This window comes from Lichenostomus cassidix, chromosome 4A (genome assembly GCF_008360975.1).
Source record: "Lichenostomus cassidix isolate B80296 chromosome 4A, HeHo_3.0, whole genome shotgun sequence".
In the NCBI taxonomy this organism is placed as follows: domain Eukaryota; kingdom Metazoa; phylum Chordata; class Aves; order Passeriformes; family Meliphagidae; genus Lichenostomus; species Lichenostomus cassidix.
This window is the reverse complement of record NC_139485.1, coordinates 1,702,212-1,714,471: the sequence shown is the minus strand read 5'-3', so window position 1 is coordinate 1,714,471 and position 12,260 is coordinate 1,702,212. Positions and strand designations below refer to the sequence as shown.

The following is a 12,260-nucleotide window of genomic DNA, read 5'->3' as shown; positions in this document are numbered from 1 at the left end:
TCCTTGGCAGGATGGGCCTCTTTCTAACCTCATTGTGCAGGGGCTGGGTGAAAAGTATGATTAGACCCATTTTTATTGATGCAGTGTCATAAATATGCCCAGTGCATTAGAGCTGAGCACCAGAGCCTGGGCAGACACTGGTCACAGCCCGTTTAGGGACTGTCACTGACAGACTGCCCAGCCCTGCACAGGGACATCACCAACCAGAGCAGGAGGATGCAGCCAGGACACCCTGAAGGCAGATGGCCAAAGACTTCCCTCTCCCACACACCCACAGACGTACAGGCTTGAAGCTATGGGCAGAATTTGTTTCTTGGGGGCCAAAAAGAGCAGTAACTGAGCTGGAAAGAGACCTATTTGTGACTAGGAAAGCAACCAAGGACATTTCAACAAGGCTGAACTGTGATACTACCACAAAGAAAATGTGAGCTCTTCCACCCATTGGGGCTAAATGAAACACTACCAACAACCTCCTTTCAGATTCATTTCCACACTCCTCACCTATCTTTTCATCTTCTTTTACCATCTTCCTTTCTTCTCTGAAAGCTCTAAGCCATCGTAACTTCTCCTCCAGTTTCTTGGCAAAGAATAAGTGCATTTCCTCAGTCTCCTTGTTATGAAGTTTGAAGGCATTCTTCATGCTGACATTGAAGTCATCATCTCTCCCATCTTCTATATCCACCACTTCATATTTATCCATGTCTATGCGCCCTTTGTAATACAGGATATCCCTTCGGATCAGATCCTGCACAGGGAAAAGGAGACAGGGTTAAATGGTGAGATCTCATGGAGCCTGAGCTCAGCAGGGAATTCCTGGGGGAGCTGAGGGAAAGAGAGAAGGGACGGTGAAACCTGGTGAGATCCTTCAGTTCCTGGGAGAGCTGAGGAAAAGAGAGAAGGGATGGTGAAACCTGGTGAGATCCTTCAGTTCTGGGGAGAGCTGAAGAAAAGGAAGTTCCCTGGGGAAAGAAAGAAAGCACAGCTCCCTAGGGAGAAACCACCCTGATTCTCAGGTCAAACCACTCCTAACCCATCTCTGTCTCATTCCACCCTGGATTTAACCTCTTGATCCAGCTTTGGTTTTTTGCTTTTTCTCTCTTTGATATTTCTAACCTTTTCAACCAAACCTGTTCGTGCTCCTCTCCTTTCTGAGTTGGTTATTCCCTGTTGTTCAGCAACAGCTCATTTCTCTGCGTTGGGAAGGGAAAAGTAAATTCCCTCCTGGTCCCACATCTCTGTGTCTGTTGTCTCAGATAAGACCAGATGATCATCAGAAAACAGAATATTAATTCTCCAGTCATGACCACACAAGGTGAATCAACGTATTTAAAACTAAATTCAGCAACACACAATCAAGTTTTCCTTCCTCTAACCACTCTCAAAAGCAATATTTAGGTATATTAAATCAACTTAACCTAAATACCTTTGGATTTTTCAGAGTGCCCTAAAGATAAGTGCTATGTCAAAGGATTCATTTAAGAGGAAAAATGTGCAGCATTTATTTATTGGAATAATATTTAGCAGTGAGGTTTCTTTAAAGATAAGCAGTAGGTATTATTTTTAACAAATTAATCTAGGAAAATAAACTGTACATCATAATTTATTTAGCAAACTTGCTCATGGATCTGCCAGGCAGTATTAACTATCACAAGACTGTCCAGAAGCTCATAGGCTTTAAATCCTGACTCCTTCCTTCCTTTGGAATGCTCTGGGCAGGGAGGGGGGGAAATTCCATTAACAAATACTTTGCACAAATACCTTCCTCTAGTGTAGGCTTGAAATACTGATGCTGTCCAAAACATAAGAAAAATGTATTTCGGGCTGAATAGACAACAGAAAATCTTCTCAGTTTTGTCCTAACTTAGGAAATTGCTTCTTTCCCTCGGTGCTGTGGAAAGGCTGCAAGAGCCACATGGAGCCTGATCAATCAGATCAATGCCACACACGGTGTTTAATGGCAGTCTGGGGCTTGTTCTTAGAAAGAACATTTATCTCCGCCACATTCTCAAAAAAATCTGATACCAAATCTCACAGGAACAAAGCTGTGCTCCTTAAATCAGCTGCACAGCAGCCATTCCCCTTCCCACTGCTGCTGAGAACTCCCAACCCCAACAGACTGTGCTCCTGAGTGGCATAGAGGAGGATGGATCCAATGGACTTTTCCAGGCAATTTTCATCATTGTGGAGAGATTTGTTCAGAAAGTATTACAAGAATCAATAATCACAGGCTCTGAAAACCCCAGGCTCTGAAAACCTCAGGCTCTGTGCATTTCCTCTTTCCTCACACACACAAAATAAATTTCCCCCCTCTTAGCTCTCTGATTTTGATTCAGAAAACATTATGAGCTTTTTTTAATAACGAATGCCAAGCGAATGCTTTAACAGCTTTGTGCTTCCAGAGGACAGTCCATGGGTTTGGGTGTGTCTGACTGAGCTGCTCCACACATTTCCCTCCTGGGATGCAGCAGGAGCTGTCACTGTCTCTCATGAGGCTCCTGAGCTGCTGAGTATTGGATGGGAAGATAAAGGTGTTGCCCAGGAGTTCCTGAAGGAGCAGCGAGGAGATAATGGAATCCTACAAGTGCCTCTGGAAATCAAATGCCCCACAGGTTATTGTTGGTGAAATGGAGGAGTGGGAAAGTCGTGGTTCAGCTGCAGAGGGGGAAGCACCGAGGTTTGGTGTTGAGCTGAGCACGGGAAAGACAACAGCACAAAGCTCCTGCCTGCCACTTTCACTGTCATTTGGAGAAGGAAATTCAATAATGACTCTAGAAGAAATGGATCAACTTTTCTCCCAATGCTTTCCTTGAAAAGAAGGACCATTCCTCACTTGATGACCATGAACTCCTCAGTGTTGTCCCGAATTTGCTAGAGACCCTGTATTTCTGATGGAGTGGCAGAGCACACAAACATCTCATAAACAGCACATGCCTGGACATGGAGGACTTTGTCCACATCTAGTTCCAGAAAGTTCAGTCCACAGAGCAGATTAACAACTGGAACTAGATAATGTCATTTTTAATGGGCTCAGCATTTCCTGTTATCATTCTCCCTTCCTCTTGCCAACACTCAACAAATGGATATTATTTCCCAACTGACTAAATTTTAACACCCATAACATGGCAACACAGTAATTATTCGATCCGTGGGTATTTTATCACAGCTTTTAAAGAATAACAGACACTACTTAGCTCCTTAGTGAAGCATGGCCCTCTTCAAATGCCTTACACTGTAACTGAGTTCAGTGAAATGCAGGTATTCATCTGGCCTACATGAGAGACAGCAAACAAAGCCAAACTCTTGTTTTAAGGAGCTTTTGTGGCCAAGAGGATAGAAATGGGAGAGCACAGAGGCCATGAAGTGATGCTGCTCTCTGCCAGCTGCAGCAGCAGTGCTCACACATGGACCTGCTGTTCCTCACACCACTCTGTCCAGCACAGGTCTATCTCCCAGTGCAGCCAAACAAGCAAACAGGAGATAAAGGAAAGCAGCTGCATGGCTGAGGAAGAAAATGAGTTGTTCCACCAGCCTGGTGCAAGTGCTGCATGGCAGGAGGACAAAGCAGATCTGTGCACAAAACCCAGAGACCAGAGATTTATCAGCTGCAGAAGCAGCCATGCTGCTGAGAGGAGCTCTGGCTTTGTGGGGGACAGGAATGGCAGCTGCTGCTCCTGCTCCTGGTCATCCCAGGGATGAATGAGAGAATTAGGAAGAAATTATTGATCTCTAGAGTTTACCTTTGTTCACATGCTGGCTCTGTTAGTTTGGTACTGCTTATTATCCTGCCTGTGGTTCAGCCAGGGTGACAATCAGCTGCTTTACACTGTCCAGTTCTGAATGTCACACATTTCTTGTAGTTAAATCAGGCAAGAGCAAGAAAATATAAAAACCAAAAAAAAAGACTCTCAAAACATTATCAGTGGTGAAAGCCCAAAGAAATGGAGCTGTTTAATCTAGAAAGGCCATAACTAAAAAGGAATGTGCTGTTGGTATTCCAGGATGTGAAAGCTGCTCCCCTTCTAAGGAGGCTGGTGATCAATTATTCTCCATTTTGATTGTGGCTTGGCTTAATTTACCACAAGGGAGAACAGGATTAGAATCTTGGGAAAAAAAAATGTTTCTATCTAGAAGAGTAGTTAAACCCTTGAACAGACAAAATAGGGAAGTCTTGGGCCAGCATTCCTGGGGGATTTCCAAAAGAAGGTTAGACAAACATCCATCAGAGATGATCTGAGTATGCTTAATCCTGCAGAGGGAATAGCTGATCTCCTGGGGTCCTTCCCAGCTCTGGGAGGAGGTGCCAGCTGGAGCAGGGATGGGAGCAGGTAGGATGAGCCTGGGGAGGCCCTGGGCTGGAGTGGGACAGCAGCAGGAGCAGCAGGGACAGACCTGCAGCCTCTGCAGAGCACCCAGCCTGCCTAGCCTGCCTCCAAAGGAAATTGATGCATCTGGGTCATTTGCACTTATTTGTCTAAATATGATCTTTTTTTACCCTACAGCTTCTATGATTTCCTTTTCTTCCCCTCGCTGAGGTTAATTAAGCTCCTCTGAATAATGCTCTGCAGTCTGTTCACGTAATCTGTACTAAGGATTCACGAGGAAAAGATGAAGCCAAAAAAAGTGGTTTGATGGGAGCACAAAACGAAGTTCTGACACGTTACATAAGCCCCCCACAGCTCTGCTCTCCGGGGGCTGTGCTGGGCTTTGTGGCCATGCCTGGGGCTGGTCCTGCCCGTGGGACCTGCCTGGGCCACCCGCTCTGCTCCCACCCCCTTCACTGTCCCCTCTTGGAAGGGGGAAAGTGACTTTATGTAACAGTGCTTGGAAGGAAAAAAATCTCCTTTGTGACCACAAGGAAAGCAAGGCTGAGCTTTAGTGGAAAACCTGGAAGCTGGGATAGGCTTCCACAATGAATTATGCTCCTGGTGTAGTGGAAACAGACACCTGCAGGAAGGATTGCACCTGTAAATCACTGTTCAGTAGCTCTTTGACTCCTCCTTGTCTTCAGTGCTGCTTCTCCTGCTCTCTAGTTTTAATCTATCACTTCTTTCCTGCCCCCTAGTCCAGCCCACATCTCCTTGTGCCTGGCACTGCCTGTGGGAGTGGAAGGGTCAAACCCTCCTGGGACACTTCAGGGGAAAAAGAATAATCTCAAGGAGGGCAATCTGCAGTCACCAGTGCAAAATGGCATCAGAACTAAAAGCCATTCAAGGGTTTAAGCAGCACAGGGCACCTGAGGAGGAAATGAGCACCTGAGAGGTCCTGGCCTGATCCCAGACCTTCATTCCTATGTGTGCAGCATTCCAAGACTTCCATATTCCTCCTGTTCACTCCTAAGTGGGAGGTGTGCTGGGTAATGGGGAGGCCTTTAAGCCAGGCTTTGGATTTAGGATGGGGCCTTTTTTCAAAAGCTGTGGTTTACTCTGTGTAGGTCACACTCGACTTCTCATGCGTGAAACAAATCATCCGTGAAACACAAATGGAGAAAGAGCCATTTCCAGCCGTGAGTCATTAGATCCCTCTGAGGAGCTGACAGGACAGGAGATGCCAACCCCAGAATAATCCATTGCAAGTTCCTCGTTGCATATGTAGGTTATTGGTCCTCCCATTTATCAAACGCTGCATATTCCAGTGGCAAAGGAGGTTCAGAATGACTCTGGGAGGAATTATGTGCTCTGAGGGCATGGATGCAGCCAGGCCCTGTGAGCACAGCTCCTGTGGCTCCAGGGGAAATGACATTTCTCCTGCACTCCTTCCCCATCTCTACCACGGGATGATGGCATTTGTTAATTGTACAGATCAATGGGGAGCTGTGAGCAATCGGTGAGACACACATTGGAAGGCTCTGACAGAGGATCTCTAACAGCTCAACTTTGCCCATGGCTTGGGATCGGAGCTGGCAGAGCCCAGGGAGGCAGAGGAGGCCTGTGGGCAGCAGGGACAGCACAGCCCCTCCAGCCCTGAGGGGCACAGGGAGGAGGAGGAACAGGCAACAGGGTGGTTCTTCCAAGGGATCATCACTCCATCCCCACCAGCTTCACAGAACATCATCCTGGTCCGTGGGAAGCTGGATCTGAGTCGTTGTGCCTTGGAAGACAGGAGGGACAGCCCTGTCCTGGGGGCACCAGGTACAGCTGGGCCAGGGAGGGATTGTCCTGCTCTGGGCTGGGGTGGCCTCACCTCGAGTGCTGGGGCAGTTCTGGACACCACAACATAAAAAAGACATGAAGCTGTTAGAGAGTGAGCAAAGGAGGCCACAAAGCTGGGGAAAGGTCTGGAGGAGCTGTATGAGGAGCAGCTGAGGACACTTGGTTTGTTCAGCTGGAGGAGACTGAGGGGAGACTTCATTGAGGTCTTTGACATCCTCCAGAGGGTCTCTGATCTCTTCACTTGTGAGAGTGACAGGACCAAGGGAATGGCCTGGAGCTGTGTCAGGGCAGGGTCAGGTTGGATATCAGGGAAAGGTTCTTCCCCCAGAGGGTGCTGGCACTGCCCAGGCTGCCCAGGGAATGGACACAGCCTGAGGCTGCCAGAGCTCCAGGAGGGTTTGGACAGCCCTGCCAGGGATGCCCAGGGTGGGATTGTCAGGTGTCTGTGCAGGGATGATGAGCAGCAATCCCTGCAGACCCTGCCCAGAGATGATGTGCTCTCCAGGTTCCAGGGAACAACAGCCAAGGATGAGGCTGGACAGACCCACCCATGGCACGTCCTACCCTTGGTGAGCAGCTGACATGGAACAGCTGATGCTGAAATTAGGAAAAGACTAAACCAGGGTTGCCAATAACTTCACCAAATACCAGCTCATGATTTGGGAAAGGCAGAGGTTTGGAAGTTTGAGTTGCCTTTAGCACTGAGGTGAGGGTGGGTCTCAGACCCTTCTCTGTTATTTCCTGCTGGCCTGGGCACTGACAGCAGAGCTGAGGAGCAGAGTTTCTCAATGTACTCCTGAAATCTGTCCTGCTTTTGCTGCTTGCCTGCTCTCTCTCTTCCCTCTGCCCAGCCTGCCGTGAGCAATGAGAGCATGGCATGCTGCCACTTTGCCATGTCTTTGGGTATCTTTAGTCATGAGGGCTTTCAACGTTCTTTGACTTATTAAAAAAAGATTCCAAGCCTACATTTTTAAAGTCTAATTTACCTTAAAGAGACCCTCTGACGAAAGCAGCCCGGCCTGCTTTTCATGAACACCAAGGGGACAGTTTTCTGTAGCATTTGTACATTTAATTTAACCCTGCTCTGGGCTGAGTGTTCAGTGGGACAGTGACACACCAGCTCATTGCCCAAATGGAGCTCAGTGCAACACTGCGCCTCTCCTCGGTCCAAATGAGACCCTAAAACTCAATGAACCCTTTGGAGTGTTTTTATCCTAAATATTCTTGGTATCAGCAAATAAATCTAAGTGGATGCCAGAGCCTGTGAGCTTTGCTCTGAGCCCTCAGACAGAGCAGCTGGGGCTGAGCCAGTGTTTGGGAGCAGGGAAATAGGGTCTGCACAGCACAGAATGAGCTGAGGGATGGATCCTACCAGGGACAGGGAGATGTAACTCCACCTCCCCAGAACCCCCTCAGCTCCCCACCCCAAACTTCCCAGCATGGGACAAGGAGTGTGCCCAGGGGAGCCGAGATGCCGCGCTCTCAGTTTACGTAACTCCTCCTGCACAAGGACAGCTGTGCCGGGGAGGTCGGCAGATTCCTGCCAAATTATTCAGCACTGTCTGTCTCCTGAGTTTGGGAAGAGACGTTTGATTCATCCTCGCCAGCTCCACGGAGCTGCAGTGTGGGATCCGAGAGGGGGAGGGCTGGAGCTGGGAGCGTTTGTGTGGAAATGCTATTTTCGCTCCGTGCATTCAGTGGAGCAGCAGTGGCATCCTGATGCCTTGTTCCACCCCGAGCCCCATCCCTTTGGCTGTGGAGCCTTTCCAAAGGATTAATAACAGGAAAAGATGGGAAACCCTCGTGCAGCCACGTCACTCAGCTCTTCTGGCCTCTCCAGCTGCTCCCAGGGGCTTCAGACTGTGCTGGGGAAAGGCCACGGCAGCAGGAGGGGTAGGTTTGCAGCTCTGCAGGTTCTCCTTGTGGGCCAAATTTACACCCACTGCAATTCCAGGAGCGGGAAGTGAGGCACAGAGTGTTTTGTAGAGCATCCTGCAAATCTGTATGGTCACAGAAGGCTAAACCTGAGCCCTGCCCAGACAACACCACAGATGGTGAGATGGTGAAGGACTCTAAATTCAGCCCTTTCTGGATTTCAGCACTCCTCCTGCTGGCTCCTCCAGTCCCTCTGGATCCTGCTTAGGACACGTCCCTGGCACCTGCCCAGCCCTTCCAGGCTGTGGGACTATTAGGAATGCTTTTTTCCCTTGAGTACCCCTGTCTGAAAGCTGTTTCATAACTGGTGTTAATCTATAGCCTGTTAATTGCTGAGCTTGCCTTCCTTGGCCAAGGGATGGATGGGAGCATCCAACTTCCCTTCCATGCTCTGTGGTCTCACACAAACCTCCTGCCTGCAGACAGCACCAGCTGGGCAACAGCACAGGGGTCTGTCAGTGGAAAAACTGGCTCCAAAAACTTCATTTCACACTCTGTGACCAAGCCAATGTGTTCTCTTTGGTCGTCTCCAGGCCCACCTCACAGAATAATGGAACATCCTGAGTTGGAAGGGACCCACAAGGATCATCAGAGTCCAACTCCTGGCCCTGCACAGGACACCCCAGGAATCACAGCAGTGATCTCACCAGCAGCACCCCTGAGTCTCTCCTGAGCTGCTGGAACCCAGCCTGGCCCATTTCCCCACCCTGCTGCAGGCTGGGCCCAGGCCTGACCCAAAATGGGGCATTTTGTGGAGATCTGTGGTACTGGGAGAAAAAGAGGGTCTGGGAGGTGCTGCTGAAGTCAAGCACTGCTCCTGGTTGGTTAAAAACCCACTTAAAGTACTAAGAAGTGTCCCAGGGCTGCTCTGTGTTTGCAAACAAGATTTTTGGCTGGTCTCACAGGCCCTCTTTAAGCTGTTATAAAAGCAGGGGTGTTGTTTTGGTGCAGAGATTATCTCAGTGTTTCCAACAGAAGCTACATGGGAACTAGACCTTCTTCCACTAAAAGGACTCAGAAATGTCTCTTTTATCTTCCCATTTGGAAACCTGGACTGCAATGGAGTCTGACAGGATTATTTTATTTACTCCATCTCCTGTAGCACAGCTATTTCTGGCTGGCTGTCTGGATACTGCTATTAAACTGGTCTCATTTTGCTTCTCATCCAACCTGCTCTGCTCAGGCAGCTCAAGGGAAGACAGCAAGAGCAATAAACCACAAGCTGGAGCTTGCATTGCCTCTTGATTACAGGAGACACATAAAAAGCACAAATGAAAACTAAATGTGTTTCATGCAGTCACTGATCTTTCTGCGCTGTCAGAAAACACTAAACACAGAGCCCCATCAAGGACTGCTCGGCTATTGGTGAAAGAAGAGTGGAATTTAGAGCAGGAACTCTGTTAACCCTTTCTACTTCCTACTGTCATTCCCAGCCCCATGCCAGTGCCCTGGAGCCCATTGGGGGAATTCAAATTATCACCCAGAACAGAAAAAAAAAGATCCTCATCTGCTAAGAACCTCAAGCATCCCCCAAGTGATCATAATTAACGCTGTGTGTCACAGGCCTGGATGTTAAGTACCATGATTTGCAAATCTAAAGCATCTCTGTGTCAAACTCTCTCAACTTCAGGGTGATAAGGAAAGTGGACCCTGTGCCTTTAAGGCAACATCTTTTAGTGTTACCATCATGCAGGATTGCCTTCATTTCTTCGTAATTATGGTCAGCATCCCAGAATAGGCATTTTTCTCCTGATTATACACATATGGCAAGGCACACTGAGGCACTGCTTGCTTCCTGCCCAGGCTATTCCCTTCTGCCTTCCCAAAAGGCAGCTCTGCATTAGGGCATCCAACCAGCTCTTTGGAAAAGGCACCACCTTGTCCTCATGCACACGGCAATGTCTCAGCCTGTGGTTCAGGGAATGTGGGCAGAAATTCACTGGGAGAGTGGGACATTAATCCAACAGCTGAAAGTTACCTGGCTTTGCTAGGAAAACCTGAATGCTGAGCTCTCCCAGTGCTCTGGATCAGGAACTGTAGCATCCAAACTGGTGTATCTACATTTAGTTTATTGAACCCTGAAAAGGTTGACAAGGCCATTTCACTTGACCCTCACCTCCTGGCACCAGGAAATAATTCAGTGGTCCTGTCAGGAAGTGACCAGTGCTGTGTGATGGCAAAATCTGAGCCAAAGAGATTTATCTGTAAAGCCTGGAAACTATTTTGGTGGAAATTGTGCCACACAAGTTGCTCTGCAAGGTGTTTGCCAGCAGGCAGAGGTGCCTGCCATGGTGTCAGCTTCACCTGCTGCAGCCCTTGGAAACCTTTCCTGCTTGGAAGAAAGACTTAAATACAGCCACAGTGGTGGAAATAACATCTGCCAAGCACATTCGAGTGCAGCCCTGGGTAATCACTCATCTTCCCAACCCAGGGCTCTGTCGACAGAATGGGGGTCATGGAAATGCAGTCAGGAATTCCCAGTCTCATGGGTGTAAAATGCAGGCAACAACCAGGTGATAATGTCATGGAAAATCACCCTGAATCCTCCCTCACAGGAATGGCTCGGCCAGGTGTCCAACAAAAAAAGGCACTGTAACCTTGAAACACTTTCAGACACCAAGAGAAAAGGATGGCAAAGCCTCTGGAAAGCAGGACACAAGGATCCTGTCTAAAATAGTGTTTGCCTTCTAAAGCCTCTCAGGGTAACTACCATGCCTTCACCAAACTGAAGCATCTGTGGCATATTTAAATAAGGAATCAGTTTCTTATTTCTATTAAAAATCTCTTTTGGAGAATAAAGAGATAAAAATCAACCATTATAATTTAAAAACAAAAGTATTTTCATATTGACTGTGTCATGATGAGGGATGTATCATACCTATTAGTTTATTATACCTGAAGAAAATGCACATTTTCTGAAGATTCACTGAGATGTGCCACCCTGAGTGGTTCCAAAGCTGTTCTCAGGGGGGTGTGGGTCACATTTCATATCCCTCAGGGGACAAATTTAGAGCAGGGCTAAGCAAGGCTGGCTCTAGCCTCCCACACCTTGAGGGAAATGGTGTTTCACTCAGAAAGCCCCAGGATATGGGGCAGAGGTGTTTTCCAATAAAGCAGAGGTGATCCTGCCTTGTGGGATCTGTCAGGAAGGTCAGGACAGCACAGACTACAAATTCTGATTTATTTTATCTATGGGATGTGTGGTCCCAAAATGCAAGCTAACACTCCTCTGAATTCCAGACTTGGAAAATGATTCCTAATAAAGGAAAGCATGGTCAGGATGGGAGAGTCCAGCTGGGGCCTCATCTCCCCTCCTACCCCAACACTGAGAAGCAGCAGCTGCAGTTTGATGCTGGAAAAAGAGACAGAGAAGGAGAGGCTGCAGTGGGTCTGAGCCCTGTGCCCTGTCAGTGTCACCCCCTGCCCTGTCACCCCACACTCGTGGGCACACAGTGGCTCCAAGCTCCCTGCCAGGCAGGTCCAGACCCTGCAATCCATGGGGTGTTTCCCATGCAGGAAAACCCCTCGTGCAGCACCTCCACACCCCCAAAATTCCTTTTCCACGCAGAAGGGAGAGGACAGTGCCACACTAACACTGTTTGCACACTGATGGAACCTTCCCAGCCTGCTGGGAATTGCTGACCACTCTCCACTCATGCTGATGACCACGGAAATCCCTGATTTTCCCGGAATTAAGGGGATGTTCAAATCTCTCTGGACCAGACCTAGCTGCAAGCCCAGCTGGATGCTGCCTTCTGAATTGGAAATTCAGGGTCACAGTCGAAGAGGAGGAGGTCAGGATTAAAAAGGAAAGCAGCTGTGCACCTCCAGACTCATTGCAGCTCTCTGGCTCTCATTGCTGCTCCGTGGTTATTTCTGTCCAGAGCCGGGCAAGGAGGGAAAGGCACAGCCACGAGGAGGGGAAAAACAAGCACAGGCTTTCCAGAAGGCAGAATTTCAGTCAACCATGACTCAGGAGAAGCAAGTGCCACCCACTGCAGTGCCCAGGCCGCGGAGGGGGCAGTGATGCCATGCTGAGTCAAGAGCCACCCACATTCCCACCCACGCCCTTCCCGCGCTGGCAGGGCTTCCTCAGAGGTGCCACACTCAGCCTGTCCTGAGCCAGGGAGCTGTGACAGGAACACAGCCCTGTGCTGGCCCAGGGACCCTCCCTGC

The 12,260-nt window shown here is 48.7% G+C and overlaps 1 protein-coding gene across 6 annotated transcripts in view; it reads right to left on the bottom strand.

The window, feature by feature from the left end:
* Positions 1 to 12,260, bottom strand: part of ARHGEF9 (Cdc42 guanine nucleotide exchange factor 9) — a 201,731-nt gene that overhangs the window by 18,883 nt on the left and 170,588 nt on the right. For all 6 annotated transcript variants that reach the window (XM_085060023.1, XM_085060024.1, XM_085060018.1 and 3 more), the window contains exon 11: positions 502 to 745. In XM_085060023.1, coding sequence (XP_084916149.1) covers positions 502 to 745 — 244 coding nt within the window. The remainder of the gene's footprint in view (positions 1 to 501; positions 746 to 12,260) is intronic.